The 20,700-nt window shown below is 44.7% G+C and overlaps 1 protein-coding gene across 2 annotated transcripts in view; it reads left to right on the forward strand.

Moving 5' to 3' along the window:
* CAMK4 (calcium/calmodulin dependent protein kinase IV) overlaps positions 1-19,671 on the forward strand; it is a 1,210,775-nt gene extending 1,191,104 nt beyond the window's left edge. For both annotated transcript variants that reach the window (XM_086961011.1, XM_086961012.1), the window contains exons 10-11: positions 3,325-3,477; positions 18,232-19,671. In XM_086961011.1, coding sequence (XP_086817137.1) covers positions 3,325-3,477; positions 18,232-18,399 — 321 coding nt within the window. In that variant the 3' untranslated portion in view covers positions 18,400-19,671. The remainder of the gene's footprint in view (positions 1-3,324; positions 3,478-18,231) is intronic.
* The last annotated feature ends 1,029 nt before the right edge of the window (positions 19,672-20,700 follow it).

Consider the following 20,700-nt stretch of genomic DNA (forward strand, 5'->3'; position numbering starts at 1 on the left):
ACGCTGGCGACACTCAGTTAGTTGTGTCACTCTCTCAGTCAGTGGAAGCCACAGCTGGGAATTTCAGGAATTGCCTATCAGATGTCAAAAACTGGATGAACGATTACTTCTTAAAACTCAACACCGAAAAGACGGAAGTGATCGAGTTTGGCCAATAACCATCCATCTGGAGCAATCTCTGGTGGCCTCCAGAAGCTGGCATCTGTCCTGCCCCAGCCAACAAGGTCAGACTTCTAGGCTTTATGATCGATAAGGATCTCACATGTACAGCACAAATAAGCCAGGTCACTTTGGCTTGTTTTCACACAATGAAGGTGCTTCGGAAAATTTTATCCTACATACCATTCTCTCTCAGCAAAACAGTGGTGGGAGCTCTAATCATGTCCAGGGTGGACTACTGTAACGCTTCATACATAGGAGCAGGGGTAAAACAGCTTGATAGGCTCCAAGTCATTCAGAACACAGCAGCTAGAGTTCTACTAAATCTCCCAAAAAGACACCCCACTTCAAAAGCCATACGGGAACCTCATTGGCTCCCAGTAAGGCGCAGAATTCAATTTAAGGCCCTGTGCCTGGTCCACAAATCACTCCACAGGAATACATCGGAGGAGCTTACCAACCTCCTCCCTCGGTATGTGCCCGCTCGCACTCTAAGATCCTGCAGCCAAGACCTAATCCAACTGCCCAGAATAAAGAGTGCCCGGTGGGGCGGAAAGTCTTTCTCCTATCAAGCATCCAAGTTGTGGAACAGTATGCCCATCGCTCTGCGCTCGGAAAAGAACAGAGAAAGCTTTAGGAGAGCCTTAAAAACCTGGCTCTTCACCATGCTCTAAACACCTCTGCACTCCCTTCCGTTCTACAGCGCCAAGACGCCTCGGCATAAGAGCGCTTAAAAAATAATTCAGTCAGCGTCTGGGAAAAGCTAACCCTGAGGGCTTAGGGAGAAGATTTAATTAATTTCCCTCCCTAGTTACCCTAAACTTGATCCACAGGATCCCCAGAGCTGTGCATATAGGCAGGAGAAATTTTAGTAGTTTGCTAGTTTTGACTTGCTGCTCCGCTTGATTGCTACTTTTTGATTTATGGACTGGTGCTTTGACTACCCTTTTTGTTTTCTCAACTGTACAAAAAAATGCTAAATATACACATTTGTAAATAATGTGTTATTTGTTTATGTAATTCACAGGTTGAAAAATATCATCAGTTTTTGTTGCCCTTAATGTTTGACATGATTTGAAAGTTAATGATTTCTTGGAATACTTAAAAAAAAATGTGAAATAAATCACACAAGCCTTTGAATCGATTCCCTGGCTCGGTTTTGAATAAGTTTAACTAAAGCTACTGGATACTCTTGTTTATATAATTATTGGTGGTCCCATCCAGTTAACTAAGGATCCAAGCCTTCCTCTGGTTTGAAGTGCCTCCAACTTTGGCACAGCTCCACACTTCGGCATTTACTTGTGAATATGCCACATAGTTTTTCGCCACTTGCACAAGCAATCTGGAGTTCTCTTCCATTCTCTTCAATCTTGTACCCACAATTCAATAAAAAAAAACGTGTCTGTTCTGAAGCACGATTGTTTACCACCTTCTTGTCGAGATTTCTCTACCTAACACCGTGAATCCTTTTCAGTGTATGACGATTAAAATAAAAAAAAATAAAAACAGAATGTAACATGAACTATCTGTACCTGATGGATATTGCCATTATTTTTGAGTTGAAGCTGCAAGTTTCATTTTCTAAGGGTAATAAGTAACAGCTAATGCGCAATAACTGAAACATACATGTTGACAGGCTTTTGCCTGGCACAATGAGGGGACTGATTGACAATATATTTTGTCAAAGTTCTTAAACTGCTTATTATTACTCTGTGCCTGTCATGTTTGATAGGCATTTCCCATCAGGTCATATTTTTTCAGAAATGCGCTGGTTTTCCTTTGTCACAGCATGCACTGTTCTCAATTTCAGTACACACTATTTCTGTAGGCACAGTAATGAATTGCTTCAACTCAAAAACATTACTGTGGCATGCCACTGACATATTTAAACGTTTGAACATTTACCTGTAACAACCTGTGGAATTTCAACGTGTGGTGGCTATTTACAGAGGTATGCTTACACCTAAGTAAATCTACACGTGTATGTTTACTCTTACACTTTTTAGTAACTTTACTACTTTTGGCTGTTCGCCATTTACAAGTGTAAAGTTACATCAAAAGTCGAGACTTAAATGTCCCCATGCTCTAAATTTGAGGATTGCAGCCTAATTTACAAGTGTAATGTTACTAGTTGTAACTTTTCACATGTAGGCGGGGGTCTCCCACACTGGGACAGATCTCCTGATATTTAACCATAGGAAAAAGTTTAAAAGATTAATAAACTAAAAAAGAAATCACTAAAATACTTTAATGTTTAATATTATAATAAATAATACTATTTTAGCGCTACAATATGAACTAAAAATAAATGTTGTTTGTGAATATGTCCCTATATATGTAAAAACTGATTTTACTGTAAAATGTAGTCTGTCACCATTTATTTCCTCAATGTTCTTGAGAACAGCCACTTCCATCTTCCCAAAGTCTTGTAGATAGGGACAGGCTCTCTCTATGATTATCTGTATGGCCCAGACTGCCTGTTTTTACATATTGGAGGACTGTCCTAGGTTCCCCTTCCACCCTAATATGATGTACTTTCATTGAATTACATTTTACAAAACATGTAGATAGGGATAGGCTCTCTCTATGATTATCTGTATGGCTCAGACTGCCTGTTTTTACATATTGGAGGACTGTCCTAGGTTCCCCTTCCACCCTAATATGATGTACTTTCATTGAATTACATTTTACAAAACATTGGGATATGAAAAATATAACTTCATTACCGTGGGGGAAATCCATGACTTTAGATGTCAGTTCCAAAATACAGCTATTTGGGATTTGCACTTTTGTTCTCTGCCCACTTGTCTTTTCGTTTTTAGCTAAGACGGGATTGGATTTACAGATAACGAATACATATTAGTTATACATTCAGCAGTTTGATTTGTCAATCCACGTTGTTTATTACAGTAACATTTCACGTTCAAATACTTTTTCTTCATTTGGAATACCTCCCCCCCCCTAAAGTATACCAGAAAATGACGATTGTCTTTAAATGGGTTTGTCCTGAATTTCATGCAGCACAGTGATACCCTGTAATGGCCTGAGACAATAAAGAACTGGCAACAAGGCCTCCCAAAACACAGAACATCATTGCCGATATATTTACACCAGCATAAGTAGCAATATGTTAATTTCTCGTTTGTTCACTCTTGTAATTTACAGGTTAAAAAGCTGATTGTGTTCGACCCTAAAAAGCGCCTCACCACTCACCAAGCGTTGCAGCATCCATGGGTCACAGGAAAGGCAGCAAATTTTGCACACATGGACACTGCACAAAAGAAACTCCAAGAGTTCAATGCACGCCGTAAATTGAAGGTAAGTCAGTCCCTTGTGGTATGTCTGGTTCGCCTCAGTTTATAGTGTGTGCTTTTTTCAGACCAGGAGCTCCATGTAGATGGATGTATTAATAGTCAAGTAAAATTCTATTTGCCCCCTTTGTAAACCCATGATTAGAATCCAATAAGAGGATTTAGCATCGTCGGGGTGGCAAAGGACATTATATCCGCCAACCTGATGGACTACAGCCCGCCAAATTGTGAGATCACTACCAGCCCTGCAGTGATCCCTATGCCTTAAGTCAAGTCAAGTCAAGTCAATAAATTTATATAGCGCGCTACATACTCAAGGTCTCAAGGCGCTTGAAGAAGGGTGGGGAATAACTTGTCAAATATCCACGTTTTAAGTTGCTTTCTGAATGCTAGGTGGTTCTGAGTAAGGCGAAGGTAAGTGGGAAGTGAGTTCCAGGTTTTAGCTGCCAGGTAGGAGAAGGATCTACCTCCCATGGTGGTTTTGTTGATGCGAGGTACAGTGGCAAGGGCTTGGTTGGAGGATCGTAGCTGGCGGGAGGGGGTGTAGAAGGACAGTCGTGTGTTGAGGCATTCAGGTCCGATTTCGTAGAGTGCTTTGTGTGCGTGGGTTAGGAGCCGGAAAGTAATCCTCTTATTGACGGGGAGCCAGTGGAGGTTTTTCAGGTGACCAGAGGTGTGTTCTTTACGCGGGATGTCTAATATGAGCCTGGCTGAAGCGTTCTGGATGCGTTGGAGTTTTTTCTGGAGTTTTGCGGTGGTACCGGCGTAGAGGGTGTTTCCGTAGTCCAGTCGGCTCGTGACCAGAGCGTGGGTGACCGTTTTTCTAGTTTCGGTGGGGATCCAACGAAATGTTTTTTTGAGCATGCGAAGAATGTTGAAGCAAGATGAAGAAACGGCGTTGACTTGTCTGTTCATCGAGAGTGAGGAATCCAGGATGACGCCCAGGTTCCGTGCGTGGTCCGTCGGGATGGGTGCTTTTCCAAGGGCCTCTGGCCACCAAGAGTCATCCCAGGCGGAGGGGGAGGTGCCTAGGATGAGGACTTCTGTTTTGTCTGAGTTCAGTTTCAGACGGCTGTGCTTCATCCAGTCGGCTACTTCTTTCATTCCTTCATGCAGGTTGGTTTTGGCAGTGCTAGGGTCTCTGGTGAGAGATAGGATCAGTTGAGTGTCATCGGCGTAGGAGATGATGTTGAGGTTGTGTTGGCGTGCGATGACCGCGAGGGGGCTCATGTATACGTTGAAGAGGGTGGGGCTGAGTGAAGATCCTTGTGGTACGCCGCAGATGACTTCAGTGGCCTCTGACTTGAATGGTGGAAGGCGGACTCTCTGGGTTCTTCCGGTGAGGAACGAGGTGATCCATTCCAGTGCTTTTCCTTGGATTCCGACGTTTCTGAGGCGTTGTAAAAGGGTGCTATGACAGACCGTGTCGAAGGCTGCGGAGAGGTCGAGGAGGATGAGGGCGACTGTGTCTCCATTGTCCAGTAGAGTTCGAATGTCGTCTGTTGCTGCGATGAGGGCGGTTTCAGTGCTGTGCTTGGCTCGGAAGCCGGATTGTGAGGAGTCGAGGGATTTGTTGGTTTCGAGGAATGCGGCGAGCTGGTTGTTGACCGCTTTCTCGATGACTTTGGCCGGGAATGGAAGGAGTGAGATAGGGCGGTAGTTTTTGAGTTCGGTGGGGTCAGCTGTGGGTTTCTTCAGGAGGGCGCTGAGTTCGGCATGTTTCCAGCTTTCAGGGAAGGTTGCGGAGTTGAGGGAGCAGTTGATGACGTCTCGGAGGTGCGGTGCTATAATGGAGTCAGCTTTGTTAAAGATGTGGTGAGGGCATGGGTCTGTGGGGGATCCTGAGTGGATAGAGTTCATCAGACGGATGGTGTCCTCAGTGGAGATTGGCTTCCAGTCATTGAGGATGTTCAAGGGGGGTGGGGGACCTGCAGGGGGTAGGGTGGGTTGGTCTTCGGGTCGGTTGTCGAAGCTGTTGTGGATGTCTGCAATTTTGTTGTGGAAGAATGAGGCTAGGGAGTCGCAGAGGGCTTGAGAGGGGGTGATGTCGTTGGAGTTGGCTGAGGGGTTGGTAAATTCCTTGACGATGTTGAATAATTCCTTGCTGTTGTGGGCGTTGTTATCTAGTCGGTCCTTGAAAGCGGCTTTCTTGGCATTCCGGATCAGTTGGTGGTGTATGCGGGTGGCGTTTTTGAAGGCGTCCTTGGTGCTGGTGGTTGGGTCTTTTTTCCAGGCCTTCTCAAGGGAGCGACAGAGTTTCTTGGATTTCTTAAGATCATCGTTGAACCAGGAGGCCTTCTTGCTGCCTAGTTTGATTTGTCATTTTTTCAGTGGTGCTAGGATGTCAGCGCTGTTGGATAGCCATTGGGTGAGGTTAATCGCTGCTTGGTCGGGGTTTGAGGAGTGGGCTGGGGAGTTTAGAAGAAGCGATGAGGAGATCTGGTCGATGGTGATTTTGTTCCAGTTTCTTTGCAGAGTGGGTTGGGGGTGGTTGTTGGATGTGGGCTTGTTGTAGGTAAAGTGAACGCAGCTGTGGTCAGTCCAAAGGAGAGCTGTGGTGTGGCTGAAGGAGACATGTTTGCTGGAGGTGAAGATAGGGTCGAGTGTGTGACCTGCGATGTGGGTGGGGGTAGTGACAAGTTGTTTAAGTCCGAGGTTGGCGAGGTTGTCCAAAAGGGTGGTGGTGTTGCGGTCGTTGTTCTTTTCAAGGTGAAAGTTGAGTTCTCCCTAAAGGATGTAATCCTCGGAGGGGAGCGCGTGTGGAGTGATGAAGTCCGTGATGTCTTCACTAAATTGTGCGCGGGGTCCTGGTGGCCTGTAAAGGAGGGTGCCTCTGAGTGTGGTCTTGGGGTCGATGTGGATCTGGAAGTGAAGGTGTTCAGTGTTGGCGAGATTGACGTCTGAGCTGGTTGAGATGCGGATGGATTTCTTATGGACGATAGCGATGCCTCCTCCTGTGTGGCCGGTACGGTCCTTGTGAATGATCTTATAGCCTTCCGGGATGGCAATGGTGATGTCCGGGGGTGATGTGGCGTTCATCCATGTTTCTGTTAGGAAGGCCACGTCCGGAGAGATGGTGTCTAGTAGATTCCAGAGGTCGATGGCGTGCCTGTGGACTGAGCGGGTGTTGAGCAGGATGCATTGTAGGTGGTTGGGGTCGGATATCTGTTGTGTGTTCGTAGATGAGGAGTTGTTCTTGGTGCTGTCCAACTTGCAGGAGTTGCAGGAGAAGGGTCCATGGGTGTGTCCAGGAGCGGCTTGGACGCAGTTGGGGGAACGGCCGGGGTTAAGGGCTAGGAGGGTGGTGGCATCGTAAGTAATGCGGGAGGGGTGGGCATTACGAGGACCACGGGGTCTGGCGCTGGGCGGGGTCCAGGCGCGGACGGGCGTAGACGGGCTTACCTTTGGCGCACCTTCGGGGCGGCCGTAGCGCGTGGACGCTGCGCGTGGGACCATCTGTCCATAAATGGAGAGTAGAGGGGGCGGAGGGTGGGAGGGGCAGCAGGGAGGCGGTAGCGGGGAAGAGGGGAGGGTCAGGGGATATCCACAACAAAATGGAGGGTCAAAGGTGAAAGCGAGGCAGGGGCAGCGCCGAGTGAGCAGTCCAATTAAATTAAATAAATAAATATATGCGCAACAGACACAGCGATGCAGACAGACAGGTGCGATGGCAGCTCCTGTGAAGAAACAGAAAGATTGGTGAGCTGCCGAAGTTTTTGTAGGCAGTAGCTGACCACGATTTTTTGTTTTAAAAAATAAACTCACTGAAGCGGGAGTCTGTTTCTGAAAAACAAAACTATACTTACTTCGAAAACCCTGGTAGTTTTCTCCTAGGGTGTGGTGGTCACCAGTATTTATTTATATTCAGAGGTTTTCCAAACAGAAACACATCAGACCGTCCTCTCTAAATAGGGTGGGTGGCCCAGATGTACAGGTTGTCAGTGGAAGGTGCCAGCAGCAGAGCCAGCAGAGGCACTGCTGTCGGAAACCTGACAACCCTGCTCAACTCTAAATAGATCAGGCTGACTGACAGTTTGTACTGCGAACTGTACCAATATTTTTGTGACCATTAAAGATTTTTAAGAACTGACCTTTGTACTAGTAGGTCAATTTTTAAAAGACAAATCTTAGTGGATCGGAATCTGACCTACATCATGAATATTAATGAGGTAGGTCCCAAATTCCAACTTACTACAATTGGAGGACAACACAGGAATGGTGTCCAGCTGGGTCCACAGAGTACCATGTCAGTGATTGCTTTTCAATAAAGCTAACTTTTTTTAATGCAGCCCTTTCTTTTTTAACCCCTTCGAAGCTAATGACGAGCTGGGCTCGTCATGGCGCTTACCTGCCGTGCGCGGATGACAAGGCCAGCTCGTCATGAATTATGGTGATTTTGGTTTTTCAGCGCAGGACGGGAAAACGCCTAGCAGCCATGTGGTTAAACTGCTGTGTTTAAAAAGAAAAGTTTCCTTTTTTTTTTGTTTCTTTAAGAGGATAGAGGGAGGCACTTTTTAAACAAACTCCTATTTTATGTTCATTCCCAAAAAGAGCCCTTCCCAATTGCAAATAGATTTTTAAAAAATGTCAATGCTTTGCAACTACAGTTTGGTTGAAAAACATTGATACATTAGATACCGATTTGGTATCTGGATGGAACTCCTACAACACACTCTTTCCAGAGACTGAATTGGAATTCAAAAAGTGAGGAGGTGGCTCCTATTTGTAGCAGCAGGTTTTTCCATGCTTCCACGCTGTAGTAGTAGTGATGTAGGAGAAAGCTAGCGAGCTGGATCTGGTTTTCTGTATGTGTGGGATATGTGCAAATAGGAGTCCGGACAGCAGAGGCATCTGGGAGATTTGTGAAAGCAGATACATTTTTTGAGGTATGCCGAGGCAGTGTTATGTAGTGCCCTGAAAATGTGTGTGAGGAGTTTAAATTGTGCTCGTTCATGAATGGGGAGCCAGTGGAGCTCCTTCAGTTGTGGTGTAATGAGTGTGGTATAGAAGGTTAAAAGTGATTCTGGCCTTCAAGTTCTGAATGGTCTAACATAACATAACGTGTATTTGTAAAGGGGCATATTGGCACTGCATTACATATGTTTATTGTCTGTAGCCTTCTGGTGAGTTTTTTGTTGATCCCATCATAGAGGGTGTTCCCATGGTCCAGCTTGCTTGTGACCAGCCATGTGTGACAATTTTCCGGGTGGTCATGCGTGACAGTTTGCCAGGTGGTGGAGCCATTTGAAAATCTTCCCCAGCATCTTCAAGGTAAGGAGGTATGAGTAGGTGACAGCATTGATTTGGGCGGTTATGTCGAGTTTGCTGTTAGTTCTATTGGTGACCAGGTGGAGTCTCATGGTGTTGTGCTCTTCCCGAAGATCATTATTTTGGTCTTATCGACGTTCAGCTTTAGATAGTTGGTCTTCATCCAGTGAGCAATTCCAGTCATCCATGCATTGATCTGGGTACTGTGCGTCTTGTGCGTAAGGGAGAAAATTAGTTGTGTGTCATCAGCATAGGAGAGGACATTGATATTATCAGAGCGGATGATGCTGGCTAGAGGAACTGTGTATGTGTTGAAGAGAGTCAGGCTCAGAGAGGATCCTCGCAGAACTCCACAGATGAGGCCGGGGGTATCCAAGGTATATGGTGCCAGGCTTACTGACTGGGTCCTTTCAGTCAGGAAGGAGCAGCTCCATCGGAGTATGTGTCGTTGGATTCTGATGTCATGTAGGCATTGAATGAGGATGGCGTTGAAGACTGGATCAAATTCTGCTGAGAAGTCCAGGAGGATAAGGGCTGCTGTGTCTCCTTTGTCCAGAGTCATGCGGAAGTCAAACATGGCAATGATGAGGGCAGTTTCTATGCTGTGGTTGGGTCTGAAACCAGACTGAGTGGTGTCAAGATTTGGTTGTCATTGAGGTATTTGGTGAGGTGTCAGTTGATGATTTTCTCTAAGACCTTGGTCGGAATAGTAGCAGGGAGATCGATCTGTAGTTGGTAAGTGTTGAAAGGTCCGCCAAGGGTTTCTTCAGCAACAGAAGAATAGTTGCATGTTTCCAGGCATCTGAGAAGATCTTGGAAGTGGTTGAGGCATTCAGAAAAGTTGTGAGCATGGCGCTGATGTGTTGCAGTCCTCTGGGGTAGGTGTGGTGGGTGCAGGGGTCCGATATGGCCACTTAGTGGATGTACTTCATGATTGCAGCAGATCATCCGGGGTGATAATAGGCCATGTGGTTAGCATTAGTTCTTTGGAAAAGGGTGTTTAGTAAGGTCTGTCGGGTCTGGTTGTGGAATGAAATAGCTTTAAATGGGGGAGATCATGTTTGCTGAAAAAATGAGAGGTTATTTCAGAGGTACTCCTAGCGAGTGATCAAGTTGGAGGTGACCAATGATGAGGTGAAATCTTTCACAATGGTTAAAATTTCTGTTGGTGCTGGCATCTGTGCAGTCCGCCAGAACATCGTGTTTAGTGGGCCGGATCATTGGGTGGTAACGTCTCAGTACGGATTTGAATGTGCTTGTGTCTTCATTCTCCTGGCTCATTCTTCATTTGCACTCCAGTTATTTGCAATGTCATTTCATAAGCCTGAGTTCCTCTGTGTACCAACATGTATGGGGTAAGGATCTTGCTGTTTTGTTGTATTTTTGAAGGGGGCCAGGGAGGTGGCACAAGACTTGATCAAATTGTTGAAATTCTTGATGGCTTTGGGGAGCCTGCTGGTGTGTTTGGGTCAGTGGGTGTTGAGAGCGGTGTCCAGTCCTTGTCAGTGATGCTATTCCAGTTTCAGTAGATTGGTCTGACTGTGGTGCATTGGATTGGGCAGGGATGCTAAACTTGATGAGGGTGTGGTCTGTACAGGAAACTGATGCAGACCAGTTGATTCCGTTATTGCTGAAGTTGGTGAAAATAGGGTGCAGGAGGTGTCTTGCGATATAGGTAGGTTTCTTTACTCGTTGGGTGAGGTTCAGGGGCTCAGGCTTCCAAGGTCTTCAATGAGTGCTCTGGTTGGGGTTGGCATGGTCTTCTAGGTCAAAGTTTAGGTATCTGAGTAGAATGTAATTGCAAGCATCAAGGGCGAGTGGTGCGATGATGTCCGTGATGGTGATGGTAAAGCTGGTGCGTGGTCCCGATGATTTATCGATGAAAGTATCTCTTAGGGGTGAATCTGGCTCTGGTGTGGAACTTGAACGACAGGTGTTCCTCATTGGAGGCTGACGTGTCTATGGATGTGGTGCAGCTGATGATGCTCTTGTGAAGGATGTTGATTCCACCTCCAGGCTTGTGAATTCTGTCTTGCCTGGTAATCTTGCAGCCAGTGGGGAAAGGGTGGTTGCAGAACTGTATGTGTGTCAGAGTGATGGGTGTTAGGTGCTATATCAGTGAGGTAAGTGTTGGGTGTGGGTAAGTGCATGAAAACATGCAGGAAGCACAGGATAATGCTCTCTCGGTGTTGTGTGGTGCAGCGAGACAGAAGCGTGTGGAGCAGTGGCCAAGGTTGAGGGCATGGAGGGTCGCAACCTGGCAGCTGCGAGGAAGGTGAGGACCCAGCATCCTAGGACGGGACAAGGTCCAGACGCGGATGGGCACAGATGGCTTGCCTTTGGCGCGCCATCAGTGCGCTCGCTGCTTATCCACGCTCTGGCAGCCATTAAATAGGTAGGAGACGAGTGATGTCACTTCCTCTGCAAATGGATGATGGATGGGAAATCCAATGATTTAACTTCCTGTACAGATGGATAATGAGAAATCAAGAGATATGTAAATGCGAGGGTAAGGCGCACAGCTTGGATAGTTGCTTGCAAAGTTAATTTGTGAAATTTGAGGTGATTTTGATGGTTTTAGGGTGCTCCAACAAGTGGCGTAACCGTCCCAGTACGCCGAAGAATTGTGACTGGTTGAGTGCGTTACAGGGTGTGTAAACGCATCCTTGGGATTGGCCACACCGTTGGGTTCGTCATAAATACGACAGACTCCTGAGTTTCAGAAATGAATTACTTTTTTAATTCACGTATTTTCAAAAGTTCATTTGTTTACATTTCATAACTTCATCTTATCCATATTGATGTATATGGTGAAATAGTTCAACACTTTTAAGCTTCACATAAAGCAAATGCTCCAATGCATTTCGGGCAGGTGAGGCCCTTTCTCAAGGAGCGCTGAAAACATAAACGTAAACACTTATTTAGAATTGGATTAACCCAAAAAGGAAAACATGCATTTGTGCTTAAACATTGCAATGAAATACATTAGATCAAAAACCCATGATGGTTGCACATTGTGGTATGGTGGAATAATGGAGAGTGAACAAGGTGACCTAATGGCCCAGAGGTGGGACGTGGGGGGATGGGGTAGAAAGGGGGGGGCGGTGCAAAGGTTGTCGCAGGCAAGTATCGGAGACACTTACGTGCAGGATGATCATTCAGTTCGGTGAAGACCTGTAGAAAAAGGCGTGGGAAAAGACTGTTAGCACTGTTTGTTTCAAGCCAGTTTGGCGAAACGTGAGGCTAATGCCCGTCGGGGCCCCGACTTACTTGGTGTTTGGAAGGATGCTTGCAGAGCATCAGGTTTGAAGCTGCAAAGCGGCTGGTTTCTGGAGCAGAGTTTCCGCGAAGTTTGGGAGGGAAACTCCGCAGGAGGAGTTAAACAGGATTGGGTGAAGGGTCACGTGGTTCGGGGCTGAACACAGTGGAGGGACTGGGGTGGAATAGAGTGTAGCGGCAGCCATGTTGGAATAGGGTTGATGTGTACCAAATGTAAACATTGAGAGGTTATGCATATACTAATGAAACAGTTAATCATGACACTCAAGTTAATGCTGCCAAGGGTCAATGTGAAGAAGAAGTACCAAACATGGTACTATAGAAAAGCGCTTAGATCAATTCGGTCGTTGAGGCCGTACGGCTTCATCGCCTGAAGTCTGTAAATCCAAGCAGTTTCCCGTTGAAGGAGAACTTTGTTGTTGTCTTTGCCCTCATTTTTGCGAACAATCTCAAGTACAATATACTTGAGTTGGGCCACGTTGTGATTTGAATCGTTGAAGTGGAGTGCTACATTGGATTTCTGGTTTTTAGTGCGAATATTTGACTTGTGTTCATTAAGACGAACTTTGATTTTTCGTGTTGTTTTACCCACATAGATCATTCCACATGGGCATTTCAGAATGTAAATAAGGTTGGAAGAGTCACAGGTGGCGTCAACGTTGAGTTTAATTTTGAAACCTCTCATGGGGTGGTTTATGCTGTTTCCAGGGATGACGTTGTTGCAACTGTTGCAGTTGTGGCATGGACGTGTTCCAGTGTGTGACATCTGTTTGGGTGGTGGTTTGGATAGCAGTTCTTTTAGGTTCTCTGTCCTTGTGTATGCAAACAGTGGGGGTTCTTTGAAAAGATCTCCAAAGTCAGGTTCAGACGACAGAATGCGCCAGTGTTTCAAAATGATGCTTTTAAAGGTTTTGCTGGCTGTGGAGTATCTAGATACTAGTACTGTTCTGTTCTTGTCTTTTTTACTGATGGATCCTTTGAGGGCTTCCTCACGAGTGATGTTTGAAACTTTATTGATGGTTTCATTGAGGCTATCTTGTGGGTACCCTCTGCTTTGAAATCTTTTGCCCATTTTATTCATTCTGTTGATGCACGTGTCTGGATTGGATACAATTCTTTTAACTCTCAGTAGTTGGCTGGTGCCTTTTCAACGAGTCCTGGTGAAAGCTGGTGTGATGAAGGGTATTGTTCCGATCAGTTGTTTTGCGAAACAGGTCTGTTTCTAAACCCTTTTCTGAGATGGTAATTTTAACGTCAAGAAATGTAATTTCTTTGTCACTTGTGTTCCATGATAATGCAATTCGGTTGTCTTTAGTGTTGAGAAGGTTCAGAGCATTTTCCAGGGTGTGTTGCGTGTTCTTCCAAATGAAAAAGAGGTCGTCAATGTAGCGGACGTACAATAAAATGTTGTCAGTCCAGTTCTTGTCAGTGTAGATATATTTTGACTCAAATTCGCCCATGTAGAGGTTCGCATACGTCGGCGCTGCACAATTGCCCATTGACATTCCGGACATCTGTAAGTACCATTGGTTGTTGTATACGAAATAGCTATGGTAGAGTGTATAAACCATAAGTTCCATGAGGAACGTTTGTAGATTTTCGGTGATGTTGCTGTTCAATAATGTGTTTTCAATGGCCTCTATGCCACCGCCATGGGGGATGGAGGTGTATAGGCTCTTGACATCTGCTGTGCAAAGGATCAAATGTTCATGATTGGTGATGGTGATTTCAGAAAGTTTTGTGAGGAATTCAGTGGTGTCTTTGATGTAACTTTGGAGTTTGATGACTGAGGGTTGTAAGTAACGGTCAAGGAATTTTCCAATCGGTTCGTGAAGGGACCCTCTCGTGGACACGATGGGTCGGAATGGGGGATCAGTGAGGTTTTTGTGGATTTTGGGTAACATGGTTAACGTAGGGCTTCTCGGATGTTCTGTTATCAGGAATTTTTTGGTGCGATCATCGATGATGCCGTCTTCATGTGCTTTTGTGACGATGGTTTGAAGCTCCGTTTTGTATTCATTGGTGGGGTTTCCTTCAAGGGGCATGTAAGTTTCAAGGTCAGAGATGTGTTCTAGCACTTTGTTTTCATACATGCTGGTATTGAGGATGACCAGGGCACCCCCTTTGTCAGCTTTGAGACATTCGATGGTGCTGTTACCGGCGATCTTCTTAAGGGTGTCTTTATCTTTCCTTGTGATGTTCTGTTTGGTTTTTTTGTTGAGATTCAATTTGGAAATGTCTTGTCTTACTAGGGCTTCAAAGGTGTCTATACTTTTGTGACTACATGGAGGCATGTACGTTTGGGCGCAGGCCCAGCAATTGATCGGTTTTATTGTCCGTTGTAGGTTGTATGATGTTCTCAAAGAAATGCCTTAAGCGTATATTCCGGGTTAACTTAAAGGTGCTGACGTCCAGCTCCAGTAAGTTGGTGTTGCTTGTGGGGATGAAAGATGTGCCTTTCTGGAGTAGTCTTATTTCATTTGGATTGAGGTGTACATCTGATATATTGATCACTAACGATTCCTCCTCGTTTTGGCTTTCTTTTTGTTTGATGATTGATTTCCTTCTTGATCCTTTTCCTGCTCTTTTTCCCCGACGGGGTCGTTTGTGTCGTCCGGTCCTACCTCTAAAAAAGGCTCGGAGGTGGATGGTGTATCGGTTGATGTTGGTTTTTGTCTGGTGTCTCGTGATTCTCCTGGTTTAGTGGGTTCCGGGTGTGTTCTCCTTGGTGGACGGTTCGAACTTTCGCTGCCTGAGGATGATGTGTCAGTGTTCTGGTTGTACGGTCTGTTTCGACGGCGCTGGGCGTATAAGTCGGCCCAGGTGTACACTTCCCCTAACTTGTAATCCAGGGTGTCCCGGCAAAATTTTCGAATTTTTCGTTCGTTTATCTCCTTCGTGTGTTTATCCAACTGTAGGTTTATGTCCTCTAAAATTTTTGCTAGGTCCTCTTGGGTAATTGAATCCTTGAGTTCTTGTTCTATGTCATTGATTTCTTTTGTTAGTTCCAAAAAGATGGAGGACAATTCTTCTACTATCAGGAGAATGAGATCGAGACTACACTTGTTCAGTATAGCGTTCCATTTCTCTTGGAACACTGGTGAGTTTTTGCGCAATGAAGGCTTCAAAGTAATCCGTAGACCTCTGGGTATGCGCAAGGCCTTGTGGTATTTGATCAAGGTGTTTGCGTGGAGTTTTTGGTTGATTCGGCGTTTTGATAAATAAAGAAGTTGTTTTACACACTGTTCCTTGGTGCGACTTGAGGTCGTTTAGGTTAAGTCCTCGTTGATAAGTGCATAAATCCGTTCAGTTTCTTCTGATCCGAAGGCTAATGTGCTTGCTCTAGCTTCACTGTTTGCATACACAAGGACAGAGAACCTAAAAGAACTGCTATCCAAACCACCACCCAAACAGATGTCACACACTGGAACACGTCCATGCCACAACTGCAACAGTTGCAACAATGTCATCCCTGGAAACAGCATAAACCACCCCATGAGAGGTTTAAAAATTAAACTCAACGTTGACGCCACCTGTGACTCTTCCAACCTTATTTGCCTTCTGAAATGCCCATGTGGAATGATCTATGTGGGTAAAACAACACGAAAAATCAAAGTTCGTCTTAATGAACACAAGTCAAATATTCGCACTAAAAACCAGAAATCCAATGTAGCACTCCACTTCAACGATTCAAATCACAACGTGGCCCAACTCAAGTATATGGTACTTGAGATTGTTCGCAAAAATGAGGGCAAAGACAACAACAAAGTTCTCCTTCAACGGGAAACTGCTTGGATTTACAGACTTCAGGCGATGAAGCCGTACGGCCTCAACGACCGAATTGAACTAAGCGCTTTTCTATAGTACCATGTTTGGTACTTCTTCTTCACATTGACCCTTGGCAGCATTAACTTGAGTGTCATGATTAACTGTTTCATTAGTATATGCATAACCTCTCAATGTTTACATTTGGTACACATCAACCCTATTCCAACATGGCTGCCGCTACACCCTATTCCACCCCAGTCCCTCCACTGTGTTCAGCCCCGAACCACGTGACCCTTCACCCAATCCTGTTTAACTCCTCCTGCGGAGTTTCCCTCCCAAACTTCGCGGAAACTCCGCTCCAGAAACCAGCCACTTTGCAGCTTCAAACCTGATGCTCTGCAAGCATCCTTCCAAACACCAAGTAAGTCGGGGTCCCGACGGGCATTAGCCTCACGTTTCGCCAAACTGGCTTGAAACAAACAGTGCTAACAGTCTTTTCCCACGCCTTTTTCTACAGGTCTTCACCGAACTGAATGATCATCCTGCACGTAAGTGTCTCCGATACTTGCCTGCGACAACCTTTGCACCGCCCCCCCCCTTTCTACCCCATCCCCCCACGTCCCACCTCTGGGCCATTAGGTCACCTTGTTCACTCTCCATTATTCCACCATACCACAATGTGCAACCATCATGGGTTTTTGATCTAATGTATTTCATTGCAATGTTTAAGCACAAATGCATGTTTTCCTTTTTGGGTTAATCCAATTCTAAATAGGTGTTTACGTTTATGTTTTCAGCGCTCCTTGAGAAAGGGCCTCACCTGCCCGAAATGCATTGGAGCATTTGCTTTATGTGAAGCTTAAAAGTGTTGAACTATTTCACCATATGCATCAATATGGATAAGATGAAGTCATGAAATGTAAACAAATGAACTTTTGAAAATACGTGAATTAAAAAAGTAATTCATTTCTGAAACTCAGGAGTCTGTCGTATTTATGACGAACCCAACGGTGTGCCCAATCACAAGGATGCGTTTACACACCCTGTAACGCACTCAACCAGTCACAAATCAAGAGATATCACTTCCTGTGTAGGTGGATGATAGAAATGACTCCTCTTGCTTGGCACCTTGCTTTAAAGACAGTTTTGGTGGGAGACCAGTGACGTTACTTCCTGTTCAGATGGATTACAGGAAATCCAGTGATGTCATTTCCTGTGCAGCTGGATGATGGGAAATCCAGTGATGTCACTTCCTATGCAGATGAATGATGGAAGAAAAAAATTGTTAAATAGAAACAAGGATAAACAGTGTGTTCAAATGCTCTTGACAGATTAAGCATAACTGTAAAAAGAAACCTTTACTATCATTAACCAACGAATTTACCTGTAGCCAAATTCCTTAATACATAGTGTGATTGCCTGAGAAGTGTCTGACGTATGATTTTAAAATGTTTGCTTTCTGCCGAAAGTAATGCCTGTACATTGCTGTGTTTTTACTAATCTGTAACACATGTATTTTGTCAAATGTAACGCCTTCTTTATTAATTATGCTTTATGGCCTTTCTGTTTTTAAAGCACAGTCGTACATTAGGAGTTTACAAACAGGGAAAGAGCACTTGGCTACTTAGTGCTATCTCTTCACATAGGTGCTTGCACTGGGCAAAATAAGGCTGATATATGTACCTTGGTGTTTGGGACTGTACCCAAGCATTTGAGGCAGTGCCTATGCTTTTGGTTGGTCCATTTTCATTTGTGACGGATGATATGGACATGTCAATCACATGTAGTCTGCGGTTAGATGTACCCGTTTGCATCTTGACATTTGAGGCTCTGTGTAAACGTATGTGGTTACGTCATATACATTTAAGGTGGTGTTTGGTGCTTTACTTCTGCACGCAACTGTAAATGGGTCTTTGGAGCTGTCCGTGCATTTTGGGCTGTACCCAGGTATTTTGCTCTGGACATGTGCTGGCAGTCAGAGTAGTCGGGGCTCCGTCAAGACATGTTTGATTATGCCAGTGGATTTTAAGCTATAATTGGTAACATTAGCATTCGGTGCCTGTGTTTGGTGTGTGATGACTTTAACTGGGTAGGTGATGGCTGCACCCCTTGCACTATATCTTTGCCGCACCCTAGCTCACATATGAATCCTTAGTAAACAAACTATACCTTATTTACTTTCTCGTATTATTAGATTTTTCTTAAGGTCATTCATTGTACTTCCTGTGACGTCATTGTTGTCAAAGTTAATGTGATGTCACTTAGACTCAAGGGGCATTTTGTGCCAATGTTACTATTCAGTGGTACTGAATGGTTTGAAAAGAACACATTGCAGAGCTCCTAAACAGTTGGCCCATACATACATGTGCTCTGAAATGGAGTTTGCTAGCGGACTTTACATAAGGTTCTTCATCAGGACTAAGCGTTTTGTTTGTGTCATTTGCAGGCTGCAGTGAAAGCTGTAGTTGCATCAACACGCCTTGGAAGTGCTGGAAGTCACAGCAGCCATGACAGCAATAAGGCAAGCCGAAACCCTTCGCCAATTCAGGACAGCGAGCGAGAAGAGGCACACACTCAGGAATCAGTCGAAGAAGCACCAAAGGAGGGCTCCTAGGGCACCTTTGCCAGGAATCGAGAATGGGCCTAGCACTTCAGGTGCCACCCACAGTCGCGGTGGCTCAGTGAGAAAGATTTCAAAGCATGGCATCCACAGGCCTACCTTATGGCGGAACGAAATGCACAGACTGGTGGTGACCCAATGTTCAATGCATGTGACTGCTCATCAAAATAGTCCACTCGCCATGGAAGGCACGCAAAGGGTACAGTGGCACTTCTCTCTGTACAAGGAGATGAACTATGGAAAGAACCAACAATACTTCATACATTATTTGATATGCATTTGCTTGGTGTCTGAGCAGTAGGACATTTTTGACTTGTAGTATTTTTAGTTTGATTTATTCCAATGAAAATTTTCCCAGTATAGCAGTGCCACTTTTTAACACTTTCCTTTCAACGAGTTATGCTAATTAGTATGTTATTTCAAAGCTCCTATATGTTATACGTGTACATTTTTGCTTTCTGACCCTTATATTTGAAAAACTGTTTACAAGAATATAGTATAACAATGTATATGCAAAAACATTCCACTTAGTGCTGGTAAGATGTGACTCAATCCATGGGTGGACCCAGTGGTAAGGAAGCTGCTGGCTTGTCCGGCTTCTGCGTTGAATGCCTTACCGTGCTGAGAGTTTATATACAGTATTTTAATAACAACCAAAAACTCTCTTTCCTGTCAGTGTGTACAGCTACAGAACGCAGAAACTAGTGGAAAGGAGAAAAAATACCTTCTTTTGAATGCAAGTCTATTTTATTCTAAACTTTCTAAAACGCCTACATTAGCAACTCATCGCGAAGATAGAAACGACAACAGGATGAAGATTTTTGATTTGTGGAGTAATCGTTTGGGAGGATGTTACACGCAAGACTGGCCTGGTTCCAAATGGCGGAAACCTTGCTTCCTTCCTCTCTGTAATATCCACAATTATGCTGCACTGAGAAATCATACGCCTAGATGCATTTCATTTCTTAAGAAACTTTTCATACGAGGACTTCTAAGCATATATAGGGCAGACATATATTATGCCAAAGTCATTCACGCTTGCTGCATGTTTTTTAAACCTTTATTTGAGCAGTGCACGGAAGGGCCAAATACACTAGATTTTATTCCTTCAAATTCCACTTTCTAGTTTGAGTTTTGCTCTGCATGTCATTCATTATACTTCATTCATCACATTTTTTTAATAGTTCACAATGTCTTGTAAAAAAAAAACTATGTTGCATAAATCTAAAATAAATAAACCAAATACATTTTTCGGTTCAGTATAAACGTGGGTGTTGATCTTTCTTGTTGATACCGAAGTTCTGCAAGAACCGGACAGAACGTTGTAAAGGTCACTGGCAAAGCATGGAAGTGTCTCAACTTTGAAACCCCAATGCATTTTTCAAATTTTAGTAAAGTGCGATGATACACAGGGAGCTAGGCGTCCTGTTGCCGCCTTGGCCGGAGGTCTACAGGGCAGGAGGTTTTGGCTGCAGAAGAACTGTACTGTTTAAAGTTTCTTTCTGAAGCTAAGATGGGTCTGGAGAGATCTGTGATGAGCAAGAAGAGCAGTCCAAGTTTAGCTGTCAACATAGAAAAGATCCCGCCCCCGAGTGGGTCTGATGGAACTTAGGACCAATGAGGAGGTTACAACTCTGAATCTTAGGGGTTGGCAAGGGTGGAGGCAAGGAAGAAACTGCCACCAATCTGTATAGTAGTGGATTGTCTGCACTAATTAGTTATATCTATTGGAACAAACGACAGGAGATCTGCAAGGCTCACTTCATGTTACAGATCCCTGGTAGACAGAGCAATACTCCTTAATACTGCCGATGGGACCCTGCACAATCATCTAAAGAAATCCAACCTGTTAAATAGTATCAAGAGTGCAGTACCCTACGCCTAAATTTCTATGGCCTGCATAGGCATCATGGTTGTCTCTTGAGGGGCAGATTGTGGCAGACTTGGAAGCCAGGTGGTTTACACAAAGCATTTTCCCTATCCATTCTGTGTGGAGGTTTCACTCTGGCCTGCCCCACACATAGCTGCCAAGGTTTCAGATTGGTATGTGTGACATTTGGATAATTTCTGTGCAATTATGAGTGGCAATTCCACAATGAGTGATACTTTCTCGTGAGCAAAATCATGCAATGTAATCGTGCTAGATGGCTCAGGGTAAACTCACCAACAGGCAGAAAGAACTTGTCTACCAATAAAAAGTTATTTTTTTTCGTGCTTGGGCGCAGGCAGCACTGCTACCCTGAACAAACCGTGCACCTATGACCCTATGTACTCACCATATTACAGAGGGAGACG

Source organism: Lissotriton vulgaris, chromosome 3_1, assembly GCF_964263255.1.
Source record: "Lissotriton vulgaris chromosome 3_1, aLisVul1.2, whole genome shotgun sequence".
NCBI classification, from domain to species: domain Eukaryota; kingdom Metazoa; phylum Chordata; class Amphibia; order Caudata; family Salamandridae; genus Lissotriton; species Lissotriton vulgaris.